The following is a 15,963-nucleotide window of genomic DNA, read 5'->3' as shown; positions in this document are numbered from 1 at the left end:
ATGCGTCCTGGCATCAGAAGGGGGTTCATAACTATTTGAGGGGGGTGTCAGTGCCTTTCAGGAAGGTGGGAACGCTGAGGGACCACGACATCACGGGGGGCTGTGTCACAGAGGCCCTTGAGGTGTTCGCAGAGCCTCTAAGTATTCGGCCCCACAGGGGGTTCACAGCCCTCTGGGGGTATCGTGGTGTCCCTTTGAGAAGGCAGATAGCTTGAGGGTGGGGGGGCCAAGGGGTCCTTTGGATGACAGGTGCTCCAGGGGGCCTCAAAGCAGCTCTCTGGGGCTATCACATCCCTCTGTTGGGGCGGGGGTGTCCCTGCGTCCGTCACACCCCTCCTGGGCAGGAGCTCGAGGCACCGAAGGAGGCGCAGGGCAGTGGGCCCAGATGGCGACGCGCGCGACGCGAGCAAAGACTTCTCGTGAGGCGGATGCACTGGATGAACGTGTGCCTTGATGTGTGAGAAGCCCCCCGCCCGGTCCCCGCCCGGCCCCCGCGCTCAGGCCGCCCCGCAGCGCCCCCGCCGCTCGCGCCTCTGCAGCCTCCGAAGGCGCCTCGTCCACGCATCCCGCCAAGGCAACACGAGGCTCCCGCGGGCGGCGCTGAGCCCGGGCCCCCGGCCCTCGGGACCCCCGGCCGCGGCCCCCGGTCCGCCCCCCAGCAGCAGGTAGCGGCGGTCCGGTAGTAGGCGCGGGCAGCCGCAGGCGGCGTCCCGCGCAGGCACCCACAGCGCGCTGCTCCCGCGCCGCGCGCGCTCCTCGCCGCTCCGGAACACGGCAAGCACGGCCACCGGGAAGCGCGTCCAGGAGCCGCGCGCCTCGCCGCGCGCGCGCACCGCCACCTGCACCGCTGCGGGGGAGGCGAGAGGGGGCGGGGTCAGGCGGGGCGGGGCCCGGAGGGGGCGGGCCGCGCAGAGGAGGACACGGCGCCCGCGGGGGTGGGAGGCGGGGTGGAGGAGGAACACAAAGAGGACACGCCGCAGCGGGAGCACGAAGAGGCCACGGGGGCTGACAGGGCGGGGCCGGCGACAGCGTAGGACCTGAGGGCCAGGGGATGGCCTTGGGGTCCAGCGAGGGTCAGGGTATACGGAGAGAAAGTAGGGCAAGGTGAGGAGGACGGGGGCAGGAGGCCTGAGGGTGGCCTACCGTAGTCCTTCCTGCAGAACTTCTTCAAGCTGATGCGGTAGCTGCCACGGGCAGGTTTGCAGTGCAAGTTGCAGTCTGGGAGGAGGGCGCAGGAGGAGGTTGGCACCGATCTGCACCTCCTTCTCCCACCCTCTCCTCCTCCCCTCCTGAAATCCATAGCCCCCTCCAGCCAAGGACATGCCCCCTCTGGAACCTCCACTCACCCTGGGGCTCCACAGGGCTGCTCTCCTCAGTGGGTCCAGGGACAGGGGTCTCTGTGGAGAGGATGAGATAAAGGCCTTCCTTTGAAGGGAGCCAAGGGAATCTGCAGGGCTCAGGGGACAGTTGAGGGGGGCAGGGGGATCTGCGGGGCCCAGGTAGGCAGCAGCAGGGAGCTGGGTTGACCTTGGCTGAGGTGGTCTAAGCAGGGCAGCATCACTCACTAACGCAGGGTGCCACTGGAGAGCGGCTCTGCTGGAAGCCAGGGGCACAGCGGTTGCAGGTGAGGCCAGTGACGCCATCCTTGCAGGGACACTGGCCTGTGGTCTGGTTGCAGGTTTTGCCAGCAGCACCAACAGGGTGACAGTCACAGGCTGAGGATAGAAGTGGGATGGTCAGAAGCCCATCTAGGGATGTGGGAAACCAGAAGGTGAGGGTGTGCAGGTAGCTGGCAGCAGGCTCACCCCTACAAGCGCGGCGGTCACTCAGGGCACGGCCTGGGTCTCGATAGAAGCCCTCCTGGCAGTAGTGGCAGTGCCGGCCGGCAGTATTATGCCGGCAGTTGAGGCAGACACCTCCACTGCGGCGGCCAGACAGTCGGTACAGCTCCATGTTGAAGCGGCAGCGGCGGGCATGGCCATTGCAGGAGCAAGCTGCAGGGAGGGATGAGTCAGGGACAGGCTGGCCTGGTCTCAGATCCCCAGGCCACCCTCCAAGGCCTCACCAAGGCAGGCGTGGGCTTCCCGGGCTGTGGCCCGCTGCCATGGCCTGTCGCAGTAGAAGGGCTTGCAGCGGCCGCAGTCGGGGCCCTCGGTGCCATGCCGGCAGTCGCAGATCAAATGGCCCTGGGTGTCCAGCAGGCACCTGGAGGCATGCCCATTGCACTTGCAGCGCCCGCCCACCTGGAGCTCAGTGGCTGAGTAAGAGTAAGGGACCATGGCCGTGGCGTCCCTCGTGTCCCCCAGCATGGTAGGCCTTGTGAGCACTACTTGAATGTCTGTGGCGGTCACCCAGTCTTGGAGCACCGGGCTGCTGTCCAGATCCAGGCCTGGCGGGCTGCCGTCCTGCACGCTGAAGGCCAGAAGGCCACCCCCATCAGGCTGGGCCTGGGGCTCAGGGAAGCACAGGGCTTCGGGCCCCAGGCCAACTGGGCCATCTGCAGGGGCAGGCACGCGGCCATAGTCCAGGCCACAGCGGGAGGAGAAGAAGCCCAGTGGGGTCCAGCTTCGGCCATGGTCCTGCGACTTGAGCAGGGCCACCGAAGTGGGGGGTGCAGAGCAGAAGCGCAGGCTCACGAACACCAGCTCAAAAGCCTTGCCGAGGGGCACTGTGAGGGTCACGTTGAGGGGCACCTGCGTCAGCGAGTCCGAACGCCAGCACACCGGGCTTGTGGTGCCCCCTGCGGAGGTCAGGAGGGTGGCAGGGTGTGCCCGCCGCGGGTCCGAAGCGTCGCAGGCCCGCGTGGCCGGCCGCCCGCACGTGCTGGACGCCAGCACCTCGCGGCCCAAGGCCGCGTTCACCAGGCCGGGCACGCAACCGCGGGGCGCGCCCCCCTCGTCATGGCAGGGGTCGGCGGGCCCCGGCGGCCCTGGGCTCAGCGCGGCCGAGATTGTGCCCGCGGCCAGCAGCAGCCCCCAGGGCCAGCTGGGCATGGCCGGAGCCGCCGTGGGTCAGCCAGCCGGCCGGGGGCCCACGCCGCTGCCCTCAGGAGAGAGAGCCCGATCCGAGGCTCTGCCCGCTGGCCCGCGGTGCCGAGCAACCAGAGCCCCGGGCCGCTCCAGTCAGGGCCCAGAGGTGGGCGCAGCCGCCGTTACGCCCCGGGCCGAGCGGAGCAGCGGGGATGTCGGCGCGTCCTCCCGCTGGGCCTGGAGCGTTGACAGGCGTCGCCCCCGCTCTCGGCGCCTCCGCCCGCAGAGGCCCCACCCGCCGCCCGCCGCTCGCACTCACCCACCGAGGGCCGGGTCGAGCAGGTCTCCCGGCCTCCCGGGACTGGCCGAGGGCGGGCGGGGCCTGGGGCGCCCCGGCCGCCGCCTCCTCCCGGCTGCAGCGAGGGCGGGCAAGCTGTGCCAGTAGAGGGTGGGGGGCGCAGCAGGCGCAAGCCTGGGCGCAGCCGGGGGCGGGGCTGCTCGGGCCGGGAAGGAGGGAGGGAGGGGAGGGGAGGGGAGGGGGCCGGGGAGGGGGCCTCGTCGGCAGAGCCGGAATCAGAAGCAGATTCAGACACTGGCTGGGCCAGCGGGGGAGGGGGCTGGGAGGCCCTGGAGCCGGGGGAGGGGCCGGGGAGCCAGGAATGTGCTGGCGGGAGGGCTCTGGAGGGGGTGGTTCAGCCACGCAGCCCGTGGGGGACCACCCAGCCGGCCCCCGGCCTGCCTCCAGGCTTTGACTGCTCCTGGGGTTGTGCCACGTGCCGGGTGGGGGTCTGGCTGCCTCCTCCCTCAGGCCCATCAGGCAGGCTGGGCCCTGGATCTGAAGGTGGGACCCTCATGCTCCCATTGGTCCCTACAGGGCACACTCAGCACAGAGGGAGCCAAGCTGGGCTGGTGGTTGTGGGGTGTCCCCAGGGCAGCAGTCTGCTGTAGTAAAAAGAACCCAGGATTGGGGCCAGGTCTGATTTTGAATCCAAGCTGCTTCAGTTTCTAGTTGTGTGGTTTCAGTTCCTCAACCTGCCCAAGCTTCAGTTTCCTCATCAGCCAGATGCCTATTATTCAACTTTGCCAAGCTGTTGGGATTTCATGAGCCACATAGGTATTGGATGTAGCCAGGGAGCTCAACAGACTGGAGTCTCTCCTTGATGGAGGAGGCAAAGCATCCCAGGAAGGGTCAGCCCCATGCAAAGGGGGCAGGGAACATGGGAATATATCCCACCTGGGAGCAGCTCTGAGGCCTGAAGTTCTAGATGGGAGGCTGACCCCAGGCCAAGCCCAGCTGTCAGTGGAGGACACCACATGGGTGTGTCTGTGTAGGCGGGGCTGCCACCTTCGGTTGGGCCAGAGACACTGCAAGGACAGATAAGAAGAGGATGGAGAGAAGCAGAATCCTTGTGCTATTTAGGAGAGGAGGAGCAGGAGGACATAGAAGCCTCCCAGGGGACACTGAAGGAGAAGAGGACACACGAGGGCTTGACCTTGGAGAAGGAGCAGCAGGAAGACAGGGTGATTGATGGGCTACCTGGAGTGACTGACACTCTCTGGTCAGGCCCTTCACCAGGCCTAACCAGCACAAATGCAGGGGTGAGGGGTGAAGGGACTGAAGGGATAATAGGAGACTTTGGAAAGACTAAGCCAGGAGGGCCAGAGGGGCTGCTGGCCTCTCTCTTCTTTTCTGGCAGCAACAGGAAGGCTGAGGGTGCCCCTCACCCCACAAAGCAGGTGCCACTGGGGCCTGTCCCTCAACTTCCCAATAAAGAGAATGTGTCCCTTATAACAAACAGCCATGCACGAATGAGGTAGCTGGCGGGGAACACTGTTCTGCTCTGGGATGGGTCAAGTTCAGAAAGAGCACCTTCCCAACCATTCTCTTCAAGGTTCTTCTGATCATCAGCCTCAAACATGCTTGGGATGGGGGGAGCTCTGGTGGGAGAGAGGGAGGTGCGATAGATCCTTCTCGGACTGTTAGAAGCAAGGAGGTGGCCACAGGGGGGAGAAATGCCCAGGCCCAAGCCAGTGGTTCCCCAGGGCCTGAGACAAGACTCCAGGGAAAGCTTGGCTGTCTGGACTTCAGGACTCCTGCTGGGAAGGAGGAAAGCAGGGAGCAGCTCCCCCTCCCGAGCCTTGCAGACTTTGTGTGCAGCACAGCCTCCTCGTGAGTTGGGGGTAGGGTGTGCAGAACATCTGGTGGCCTCTGGTGTGGGTGAAGGCCCCCAGGGCTCATCCTGCAGAGTGTTCATCGGGGTCAGCAGGCAGGTACCTGGCCCAGAGCGTCGTTGCCCCACTAGCTCCCCAGGGAGGTGGCTGCAGGCAGCCCAGGCTCTTTTCTGGAGTGGCCCTAGGTGTGCTTTCTATTCTGGCCCCGGGGGCAGCCCTGGCAGATGGTGTGATGGGAGTTAGGGAGGGCCTTCCTCACAGCCCCCCACCCAGGCTCAGTGCTCCTTGGGACTCAGCCATCTGTCCCCAGTCCTTGACTAGGGCCTCTCAGACCTCACATCTCTCTGCTGGCCCTGCCCCTTCCTGGCACCTTAGAAGAGGCTCAGCCTCTAGTTCCCCACCTGCAACTCCTCAGGCTGCTGCAGGCCTCCCCTCCCCTGCCCCCACTCAGAGTGACAGCTGCTAGCTCTGGGGCTCCAGGAACCTCTCTGGGGGAAAAGGGACCGAGGGGGGGTCCTGATATGTCTCAGGGGGCTGGGGTCTTTCTCTTAAAAGGCCAACTGATAAAATACTCCCGGCTTAGCCCAGGACTTACTGTCCCCACCAGACTTTTGCAAGCCACCACTTGTTCATATATAGCACAAACATTTACTGAGCGCCTATTTTGCCTCGAGGGGCTTCCAAACCAGTGGGGTTTGGACAGCTAGGGGAGGAGGACACAGACCACTGTGCCTCGCCCCGAGGAGGGTAGCCACGTCAAGTCCCCGGCCCGCCGCCGCCCAGGACCCTGCATACCCTGCAGGCCCCCCGTGCCATGCAGACTGCCGCCAGCCCCGCGCTCAGCCAGGACGGCTCTGCGCGCCAAGCGAAACGCTCAAAAGCAACATGGGCGGAGGCGGGTGCGAGAGCGGGAGAGCTGAGTCGGGGGAGGGGAAGGAGATGGCTCGAAGTGCCCAAAGCTTGGGCATCCTGAGAGTTCAGAACAGTTTGGGGACGGCGTCTGGGGAGGAGGCTTCCGCCACACGCGCTTGGCACTGCGCCAGCCGGGCCCAGGCGAGATCCGGAGGGAGGGGGCGCCGGCTCGCCGTGACCTCGCAGGGGAGAGGGCTTGGCGCGTGGGTTCAGGGCGTCCCCGGCTCCCGCCGCCCCCCGCGCCCGGCCTTCTGCCGCCGCCGCCGCCGCCATGCGCGCCAGCACAGGAAGGCGGCGGCCAGTAGCCCGAGGCCCGCGCCGAGCCCTGGGCCAGGTCCAGGCGGGGTCCGCGCAACGAGAAGGTGATGGCCGTGGCAGCGGCGCCTGCAAGCAGAACCACGGCGCCGAACGGCAGGACGCAGCGCGGCCAAGAGCCCCCCGCGACGCCGGTGGCCAAGAGCAGCGAGCGTAGGGCCCCGGGGGGCTCAGGGGCCTCGGCAGGCGCAGGGGGCGAGCGCTCGGTCGCGCTCATGCTACCGAAGCGGGGTCTGCGCTCCGGGTGGGTGTGGGCGCCCCCTGCAACCCCGCTTGCCCGCCAAGTCGGAGCAGATTGGCCGGCGATGCTGTGACGCCACGGGGACAGTTCTTCGCTGCAGCCTCCTGGCGTGGTGTGGAATCGAGGTGGGCGGGCGCTAACTCGCAGGGGGTCTCCCTTTTCTGCTTTGGGTGCCTTGTGTTGGGACCTACCCAGATCTCTCCCCTCATGTTATCTGCTGGCACCTCCCTGCCCATGAAGGCCCAGGTGCCCACAGAGGTCCGCAGGACACCACCAGTGCCCAGGACTGGCCAGGTGGGTCATTGAGTCAACAACCTCTGGGTGCCCATCTGCGCTTAGCTAGAGATGCAGGTGGACAGCATCCCTGACAATAAAGTGCACAATAAACTAAGACAACCAGTGGGTGAAATAATTGCAGTGAAGACCACCTGCTACGGATTCTGGGGTGGCCAGTAACAGGGGGGTGGTGGGATTTGCCCTGGAGATTAAGGGTTCCTCCAGATCCCAGCACCTGGACATAAGCTCTGGAGGCAGCAGTGGAGTGGCCAGAAGGAGGTGGTTGTACCCCAGGCTCCCTCCCTCTCTTTCTCCCCCTTCCCTGGTTTCCTGCTCTGGAGTTCCACTCCCTGGAGGCCCCCTTAGTGCAGTGAGGGCCCTGATTTTTCATTTTCTACTTTGGTCTGTCATCTGGTCCCCAGCAGCTCCAAGGACCTGGGACTCCATGTCCAAGGTTTCTGGCCTGTTGGACTGTGGGGCCCTTTACAAGTAGGGCCTCCTGCAGGGTGGGGCTACCCTGAGGCGGCTTCAACTTCACCCAGTTCATCCCCCATACCTGCAGCACTTCATCAGGCTTGCAGAAAACCTGGCCTTCTCCAGGAGTCATCTGCCTCCTGGGCCTGGGCTTCTCAGGGCAGAAGCAGGTGTTATTTGGTCTCACATCACTGTCCACACAAAGGGCTACTGCCCTAGCTCTGAGGGTTGTGCCTGGTCCACACAGGTACTCACTAAAGGCTCATGAAAGGGACACTGCTGCCTCAAAGCCCTCACCAGGGTGCAGAGCTGTGAAGCATCTAACACCACCTTATTCATCTTCAGCCCAGTGGTAATAACCACTACCCCAGTATGACAGTGGGGACAACACTGGGAACTGAGGCTCAGAGTCTTCAAGAATCTTGCTGGAAGTCCCAGAGCAGCAAACAAGTCATGATGTAAACCCAAGATGTGTGACCTGTAAACCCAGAGGCTGTGACCTTGACCTCTACACTTTCTTGCCTTCCAAGAAACAGTGCCTCCTTCAACAGGGGAGGTAGGAGCCTTGGAAGTGACAGTGGAGCAGGGGAGGGGTGGACTCAGTCTGGGGGGCCCACATAAGCCACAGCAATGGCACAGGAGCAGGTGGTGGGCATGGGTGCCAGGAAAGATGGCTGTGGGCAGACAGTGGATGTCCACTGCAATACTGGCTTGTGGCTTTTTTGTCTTTTGATAAGCCCGGTACAAATGTAGGCACTTGTGGGGAGAGGTTTCAGGTATGCTAGGGCCAGTGCATGAGGCAAGTCCCCAGGGCAGCCCACCTTGAGTGGCTTTGCCCCCTCCCTTCAGTACACAAGGGATATGCCTATTCTTGGTAAATATACTTGATATATTCTTGGTATATAATAAACACAAAGAAGAAAACAAACATGCACCAAGTCGCACCTTGGTATGATTTAAATATATAAACTTTCTAAAGTAGTTTTAATGTCACACAAGTAGCTTTTAAGTGTACAGCAAGAGAAAACAGAAGTAGCTAAGAAAAGCCCCCACCAGTCTCAGGTCTCCTGAGCCTGTGGAAAGCCAAGCCAAGCTGAGCCCTGACCAGCAGCTTTAGCAGCCATTAGAAAGGCCCTAAGTTCCTCAGGAAGAGCCAGGGGGCAGTCCCCGCCCCTTGGAAACCTGGTTTCCTAAGGGGGTACAGGCATCTCTGGGCCCCTGGCTCACTGTACCAGTGAAAGTCCCCTCAATGCCCATTCATTTGGTTCCTCCTAGGGAAGGGGGGCTCTCACCGACAGTCAGGCTAGAGGCAGAGCCAGCCTGCCTTTGCTGCAGGGTTCTGGGGGACTGGGGGTGGGCCTGGCCATGGGAAGGGCTCAGTCAGCAGGCTTATCTTCTCGTAGGATGGTGAGGAAGCGCTGGCCTCCCTCACAGAGCAGGCTGTGGACAGCCCGGCACAGCGCTAGCCAGGGTGGCCCCAGCGGCTCCTGCTTGCTCACCAGGGGGAGGAGTTCGGCCATCAGGACCTGGTGGGTGGTGCAGGACCAAGGTCTCAAGGGGGCCCTGTCCCAGCTGGCCCAGGGCCCCCAGAGGAGGGCTCAAACCAGGGCCGGCTTTGAGGCACCATGCCCCAGCCCATCCCTCCTCCAGAAGCTCCAGCACCCTCACAGGGGCACAGGCCCAGCAGCTCCCACCCTTCCCTGGTGGGTCTTGGTGGGAGGAGCACAGATAGGCTCTTGAGGCCAAGCCCTCATGAGGCTCCAGACCTAGAGTCCTCCCCAGGGCCCACGGCTCCCCGACACTCAGTCACCCACTCCCTACTCTAGAAGTACCTTTTCCAGGTGGATCTGCTGGTGCAGCATGGCCACCCGCAGCCTGAGGGCCGCCAGGGTCTGCAGCTCCTGGGTACTAGAGTAGAGAAGCAACTGGGGGCTCCAGATAGGGTCTGCTCCTCCTCCACAGGGCAAGGAGGCCCTGGGGAACCTCCCCTCAGGCCACGGCCCCAGCTGCTGTTCCACCACTGTTGCGAGGACAGGGGATATGGCCTCACAGGGCACAAGCCAGGCACCTCCTCCCCAGGCCCCTTTAAGGGGGTGCAAAGTCTCCCCTTGCCTCCTGTATGAAGCCCTATTGTCCATAAACAACTAACTCTTGCAATACCAGGCATCTGCCAGTACCTCTCTGATTGTCACAAGGCACTTTTTCAATAACTGGATAAATAAGTAAGCTACTCGGAGTGGTGGGGTCTGTGTGTCGGGAGAGAAATTGGAGCAGGGGTGCTGCGCTGGCCAGCTCCACAGCACAACTGCAGAGAACTCAGAATGCAGTGGGGTGACACAGGGAAGGGCCGTCCTGCCCGCCTGCCTCCGTTCCCAAGCTGCTGTTAAAGTCCCAACACCACCCCGTGGCTAGAGGATTTTGACCCCAGACTTCAGCACGGGCGGGGCAGGCCTCACCTGTGCATAGCTCCCGCAGCCTGTGGAGACACTGCCCCACGATGGCCTGCAGCTCCTCCAAGGTGAGCAGGCAGCGGTACTCCTGCATCCAGTCCTTGGGGTCTACACGAGAGCCAGGGGGAGCAGGCCAGGTCCACGCCGGTCCTGAAGCCTTCCCCACCCTGACCAGAGACGCAACTGAGGGCCCACTAACCTGCCGTGAGCTCTTCCCCCATTCGAAGTCTTAGCAGCAAGCAGGCCTTCTGCAGGTGCCGCACCTCTGCCTCCACCTCGGTGGCACTGAGCCTGGGGCCAGGCCAGCCTGACTGCATGCGGGTCATGGAAAGTCCCCTGTGGTCAGGCCCCTCCGCTTTCCCCAAGGGCTGGGTCCTGGAGTAGCTCTGGCCCTTCCTGGAGTTGTTCCTCCTCAGACTCGCCAGGTTTAGAGCCAGAACCTCTGCCCCCCACCCCTCACTCCCCCAAGCCCCGCAAGGATACAGTTGTCTGCATTTTCTGGAGGAACTGCGTTTTGGCGGTGGTAGCAGCATCCACAGAATCACTGGTCTGTGTAGAGCTGAGCTGGGCCCACAGGCTGGGATACACACATGCACAGCCCACAAACCAGAAAGCAACGTGGTTACTACAGCCAGCTGGGCTGGGCCACGAGAAGTAGGCAAGGGCCAGGGTAGCAGCCCCAGCCTGGGGTGTCTGGCTCTTCTGAATGTCAGGAGGGGCCTTTGGGTGTCCTGGGGAACCGAGGGGGACACTGTCCATGAAAAGGGGACAGAGCTGACCCACTCTGGGAAATGCTAGGAGAGAATTCAAGGAAAAGGGGAGAGGAGCCAGCAGTGACTGGTGACCAAAAAGTCTGGTAAGAGCTTTGGATGCTGGCTCTGTGCCAGGCACAGCACAAGCACCCGAAAAGCCACCACCTCGTTTAACCCCTACAACACCTCTAGAAGCTGGTACTATTATTGTCATCTTCACAAGGAAGACAAATGGGGACTTGGAGACACTAAGTGCCTTGGGGCCTCAGAAGCTGCTGGCTGAGTCTAAGGTGACTACAGCCGTCCTAGGGAGGCTGACTCTCCTAATGTGGAGTGTCACCACCCAGCAAAGAAAGCCAAGGGACCCGTGGGAAGTCTTACCAGTGGGAAGCCTCAGCCTCCCTGCTCTCCACACTCCCCTGGTCTCCCCTCCCCCTTCACCCAGCCACAAGACTCAGCCTCACCGGGAATTCCGGGAAGCCGCTTTCCTGAAGGCCTCAGGCAGCTGCAGCAGGATCCTGTCAGGGAAGCCGGTGCTCAGAGCAGCTCTGTCTCACTCTGGGGGCTGCAGGCCCCACTCCCTACTCAGAGCCCAGTGAGAGATGAAGCTCACCCACCCCTCAGACAGGGCTTCCAGGGTGACCACAGGAGCCAGCCCAGTCCAGGTACCACCTGGCAGAGAGAAGAGAAAGCAGAGACCAGGCCTTCGAGAGCTCATGTGGAGCCCTGGGGCTGGGTGGATAAGTGGATAGGGCACAGGTCACGCCCCAGTGCATCAAACATGGCACCTTCACAGCCAGCTGTTCCACTCTGCCAGCTTCTGGGCTTGCCACCCCTCATGGGGTGGCATCCTGGGGTTCCCCTGGCCCACATCCAGCTCAATGCCCTGCCCTCCCTGTCACCCCAAACCCAGACTCCTGCTGCTGCCCAGGATCTGATCAGGTAGAGACAGTAGTTCCTCTAGTGAGGGTCTGGGAAACCTACCCCTTATCCTTGAGTGTAAAAGCTCCTGGGGCCTGAGAAGCAGCCGACAGGGCTATTTGTTCGTTCCTGAGGCCTGATTTAGGCTTGGTGGCTCCAGCCCCTTGCCCCATACAGGCCTGATCCCCCACTGACAGAAGCCTGCGCTCAGGGAGGTCCTTGGTAGGCACCCTGGTTTGGAGGATGCCCCTGGGAGGTTTTGTCTCTGATGCACGGCTGCCAGCCCTGTGTGAGGTGCTGGGTGGGTAAGAGGCTCTGGTGGCAGGGGAAGTGGCAATGGATCCAGACTTCAGGCTGGGGGCCTTGTTTCCTTCTCCAGCCTTTGATATGCCTTTTCGCACCCGTACAGCCTTCTCCAGTGCCTGGGTCAGAAGCTCCAGCTCCTTGAGGTCTTGCGGGCTGGGTATGCATGCTGCAAAAACCAAGAGTCATGTAGAGGTCCCTCACCACTTCATGTCTGAAGACAGGCCAGAGGTGGCACCTGGAGAAGGTAGATGGCTGAGGTTTACCTGCAGATGGGGCCTCTTCATTAGTTTCTGACCCTGGGGTTGGCTCCGGAGCCAGGGTCTCGGCTGGTTCCCTGTGAAGACACAAGGCAGCCGTGGCACGGCCAGGGCCCAACAGGCCCCCAAGGCCGCCTGGCCTAGGGGCAGACCCGCAGTCTCAGAGCCTGCAGAAAAAGCGGGGAGCACTGACAACCCGCAACTCCGAAGTGAGAGCTGGGCCGGGCCTCCCGGCCCGGGGTCGCTAAGCGGGGTTCTGACGGCCCGAGGGAGGCCTAGCCGGGTGGTCCCGGGGTCCGCGTACCAGGCACGCAGCAGCCGCCGGGAGACTCGCAGGCTCCGCTCCAGCTGCCGCTGTCGCTCGGCGCAGGAGTCCAGGGCGTCACGCAGCTCGGCCACTAGCCTGGAAAGGACGCACCAGAGGCTCAGCACCCTGGCCAGCCTCGGGCCGCGCAGCCTCCCGCCCCCTCCAGCGGCGCGGGACCCACCGGCGCGAGCTGCCGGCAAGCAACGTGAAGGCGGTATCCATTCTTCGCGATCTGCCGCCGTCGTCAAATCCCGCCCCTTCCGGCCTAGAAGACCGCCCCTTCCGGCCGGACTGCCCAATTCCGAGCCCAGAGTTCAGGGCCCGCCCTACCCGATGATGATCCCGCCTCAAGGCCCCCCATTTCCCCCGGGGTCCAAGCCATGACTCCGGTTCTGAGCTCGGGCCGGGGGCAGCGGAGGGAACACGGGTGAGGACCTCGGGTGACGCGCAGGCTTCTGGGTTGGATAACCGGGTAGATGGTGGCACCTGTGATCGCTTAACGGTTGGCTTCGTCTTTGTAGTGAAGGCGCTCTAAAGCAGGGCCCTGCTGCCTTGCTGACCCCGGGCCACCTAGCACAGGGCAAGGCACATGGAGTGGCCCAGTAGGTATTTACTGCAGTCGATAGAAGTGAGGATTACATGTGTGTTGGGAGCAGGGACAAGGGAGGAGGGAGTGTTCACTTTTGGATATGTTGGTGAGGTGATGACATCCAGGGGAGGCATCAGTGGGCACCTGGGCAGAGGCGAATGAAGCCCAGGAGCCAAGGATGTGGCACATGGAGCAACGGGCCTGGGCGAGCTGGTCCAAGGTGTGCATGGATGGGGACAGGTGAGGGGGAGCTGGAGCCCAGAGAGGTGGAGGGACAGCAGAGCCTGGTGTCACAGAAACCACAGGAGGCTATCCCAGGAGGGAATGTCTGCGGGTTGGGGGAACGGGGCCTTCAGAGAATCAGGAGACACCTGGCGAGGAGGGATTGTAGGGACAGATGCTGGCTGGGAGGAGTGGTTCGGGCAGCAGGGTCCACTGTAATTGGAGATAACAGGAAAAACAGATGAATGCCAACCCCTCAGGGGCCAAGAAATCTCAGGGGAGAGCAGGACAGGTGACAAACCTGGGAGGGGTTGTTTCAAGTTGGCGAGGTGTCCGTTTCACAGTGCTGATAGGAAGGTGCTGCAGCAGAGGACAGAGACACAAAGGAGGGGAGTTGAGGGTGCCAGGCAGAGAAGGAGAAGGGGGTGAGGACCTAGGCAGCCCTGGGACTGCCCTTAGGGTGGGCCCCTCCATCGGTAGTGGCCTGTTTTCTTGCCTAGTGCGGGGAGGCTGACAGCATTCTGACTAAAATGAGATCCTCTGTGAGGTAGGAGGGGAGGGAAGAGGGCTTCAGTCAGTGCTTAGAAGATGCAGGGAGACCCCACCCCACCCCACGGTCAGGTGGTACTAGGTCCCCACTGGAGTGGGAGAAGGCAGTTCAGTCATGCACATCACGTGGCTGCTACTACCCTCATCACATTTAGTCCTCACAACACCCCTGTGAGGTAGGTATTATTGCCCCATCTTACAGATGAGGAAACTGAGGCTCACACATGCCTAGGGGCACACAGTCAACAGGGAGGTCTGCAATCCCTATGCTGGGATTCCCTTACTCAACCATGCCTGACCCAGGATGGTCAGAATTCTACTACAGTAGCAAAAAGCGCTCCTACAGGGAAATCAACACCCAGAAAAGCCTCACGGAGTCAGCATCTCCCTGTCCCTGTCGTTTTGGTTCAAGAGCATTTGGGGGACACTCCTGGCTAAGTGGTTCTTTCTGACATTTTCGAGAGGAAGCAAAAGCTATCAGCAGGGCTCCACGTCGGCACCAGCTGCGGGGCAAAATGGAGGTGTGGGACTCGAGGGACATTGTTCCAGCTAATGATTAAGAACTCTCCAGACAATAGGGGCTTCTTAGACAATGGGTGAATTTCCAGGATGTCCGGCCCCCTTCCGAGAAGGAGGGAGATAACAAAATGTAAAAAAGGTGTCTGTCAAAGACCAATCAGGCAGCTGGGGAGAAGGAGGGAGATAACAAAATGTAAAAAAGGTGTCTGTCAAAGACCAATCAGGCAGCTGGGGACAAGTTCCCTCTCTGGCTCACCAATCAGCAGGAGAACACAACCAAATCTATAATTTACATACGGGGAAGTGGGAACCTATAAAACTGACATATTCGCGCCCAAAAGGGTTCCTTCTTCGACCTCCTGCGTGAGGACCAAGGAACCCCGGTGCACCGGCCTTCAATAAACCTCTTGCGTTTTGCATCGACTTCCGACTCTTCTTGTTTCCTGGGCGAGTCGAAACTCCTAGGAGACCGCGCAGGTCTAACAGAGGCGCTGATTTTGGAACCCTCCCTGTATACTGTCAAAGCCATCCTGATTCTGGACAATGATGGAGATCGACTTTTTGCCAAGTACTATTACGACACCTACCCCAGTATCAAGGAGCAAAAGGCCTTTGAGAAGAACATTTTCAACAAGACCCACCGGACTGACAGTGAAATTGCCCTCTTGGAAGGCCTGACAGTGGTATACAAAAGCAGCATCGATCTCTATTTCTATGTGATCTGCAGCTCTTGTGAAAATGAGCTGATGCTCATGGCTGTTCTGAATTGCCTCTTTGACTCCTTGAGCCAGACGCTGAGAAAAAATGTAGAAAAGCGAGCTCTGCTGGAGAACATGGAGGGGCTCTTCTTGGCTGTGGATGAAATCGTAGACGGAGGGGTGATCCTGGAGAGCGATCCCCAGCAAGTGATACACTGGGTGGCATTAAGGGGAGAAGATGTACCCCTTACAGAGCAGACCGTGTCTCAGGTGCTGCAGTCAGCCAAAGAACAGATCAAGTGGTCACTCCTTTGGTGAAGACCCCACTGTTCCTGGCTCCTCACTCCCTCAAAAAATCCACATGTCTGCTGTAACTTCTCATCCAGCCCCACAAATGATGCTCTCAGGGTCATCTCGGGGATAACAGGGATCCTTAAATCTCCATCCTTTCTGTGGTTGCCCCCTCGCAAACCCGTATACGCTTCCCGTTCCTTCTCACTCTTTTTTGCAGTCCTGGGAGTAAAGCTCTTAGCAGATTTGGACACAGGGCAGGGGAAGCACCCTCTTCCTTGCTCGACTGGATTATACTCCCATGCTCTCCTATCCCCCATATTTTCTCCTCCACTTCTGTGCCCTTTGCTGCAGCTACACTTCAGATCAAAGCAGGAGAAAGAATGTGCTGAGTGTTTTCCTCCCTTTGCCTTTACCCGGCCTTCATCCCAACAGTCCATATGTCCAGCAAGGGGAGAGAGAGAGAATTCTTTTCTATAGAAGGAGTGCGGGTGGGGAGAGGCATATGAAGTCTCAGCCACAGCCCCGCTTGCTGGACTTGGTATTTTCTCCCATTCCTTTTTACTGCCCAGGCCTCCAGCCTTGGAAAAAAGATTGGGAACAGCTCATAGTCAGGGGACAGAGTGGAAGGAGCAGTGATTTAAATATTATTGGACAGAGCTTATAAAATTCTGTATTTCAGACACAGCTGCATTTTTTACCCTCATCCTGGCTTATACCTTCAAAACTGCTGTGGTCTGTGA

The 15,963-nt window shown here is 61.1% G+C and overlaps 3 protein-coding genes across 6 annotated transcripts; 1 reads left to right on the top strand and 2 right to left on the bottom strand.

Annotated features, from left to right (window-relative positions):
- Positions 1-477: 477 nt before the first annotated feature.
- Positions 478-3,149, bottom strand: NTN3 (netrin 3). 2 transcript variants are annotated; one of them, XM_079945602.1, is made up of 6 exons: positions 2,066-3,149; positions 1,806-1,994; positions 1,566-1,715; positions 1,347-1,397; positions 1,144-1,218; positions 478-847 (listed from the first exon to the last, which is right to left on the bottom strand). In XM_079945602.1, the coding sequence occupies exons 1-6, from the start codon at positions 2,991-2,993 to the stop codon at positions 498-500; spliced, it is 1,743 nt and encodes a 580-aa protein (XP_079801728.1). In that variant the 5' UTR covers positions 2,994-3,149; the 3' UTR covers positions 478-497. The 2 variants fall into 2 exon arrangements, with proteins under 2 accessions (XP_079801728.1, XP_079801727.1); XM_079945601.1 differs by having other exon boundaries at positions 1,566-1,994.
- Positions 3,150-6,785: 3,636 nt separating this feature from the next.
- Positions 6,786-12,605, bottom strand: TEDC2 (tubulin epsilon and delta complex 2). 3 transcript variants are annotated; one of them, XM_079945414.1, is made up of 10 exons: positions 12,534-12,605; positions 12,350-12,448; positions 12,052-12,122; positions 11,546-11,954; positions 11,026-11,079; positions 10,293-10,386; positions 10,009-10,120; positions 9,816-9,917; positions 9,192-9,379; positions 6,786-8,885 (listed from the first exon to the last, which is right to left on the bottom strand). In XM_079945414.1, exons 1-10 carry the CDS (start codon positions 12,572-12,574, stop codon positions 8,736-8,738), a joined length of 1,320 nt encoding a protein of 439 aa, XP_079801540.1. In that variant the 5' UTR covers positions 12,575-12,605; the 3' UTR covers positions 6,786-8,735. The 3 variants fall into 3 exon arrangements, with proteins under 3 accessions (XP_079801540.1, XP_079801539.1, XP_079801538.1); XM_079945413.1 differs by having other exon boundaries at positions 8,748-8,885; positions 9,192-9,267; XM_079945412.1 differs by having other exon boundaries at positions 8,752-9,267.
- Positions 12,606-14,557: 1,952 nt separating this feature from the next.
- LOC307198482 (coatomer subunit zeta-1-like) lies at positions 14,558-15,423 on the top strand (the record flags this gene model as incomplete). The annotated part of the gene is made up of 1 exon (XM_079945453.1): positions 14,558-15,423. A coding segment is annotated over one exon (690 nt), but the record flags the coding sequence as incomplete, so codon positions are not given.
- Positions 15,424-15,963: the final 540 nt, after the last annotated feature.

The sequence above is a fragment of the Stenella coeruleoalba genome, assembly GCF_951394435.1.
Source record: "Stenella coeruleoalba genome assembly, chromosome: 15".
In the NCBI taxonomy this organism is placed as follows: domain Eukaryota; kingdom Metazoa; phylum Chordata; class Mammalia; order Artiodactyla; family Delphinidae; genus Stenella; species Stenella coeruleoalba.
The sequence above is the reverse complement of the archived record's forward strand: the minus strand, read 5'-3'. Positions and strand labels throughout refer to the sequence as shown.

Excerpts from the sequence above, each read along its gene's own strand:
- NTN3 (XM_079945601.1), bottom strand. The coding sequence starts at position 2,993 with ATGCCCAGCTGGCCCTGGGGGCTGCTGCTGGCCGCGGGCACAATCTCG. Across the intron at positions 1,398-1,565 it reads TCCAGTGGCACCCTGCGTTA|AGACCCCTGTCCCTGGACCC; the intron begins GTGAGTGATGCT and ends TCCTCTCCACAG. Across the intron at positions 1,219-1,346 it reads CAGCCCTGTGGAGCCCCAGG|ACTGCAACTTGCACTGCAAA; the intron begins GTGAGTGGAGGT and ends CCCTCCTCCCAG.
- TEDC2 (XM_079945414.1), bottom strand. The coding sequence starts at position 12,574 with ATGGATACCGCCTTCACGTTGCTTGCCGGCAGCTCGCGCCG. Across the intron at positions 11,955-12,051 it reads TGAAGAGGCCCCATCTGCAG|CATGCATACCCAGCCCGCAA; the intron begins GTAAACCTCAGC and ends TGGTTTTTGCAG. Across the intron at positions 9,380-9,815 it reads GCTGCGGGAGCTATGCACAG|TGGTGGAACAGCAGCTGGGG; the intron begins GTGAGGCCTGCC and ends TCCTCGCAACAG.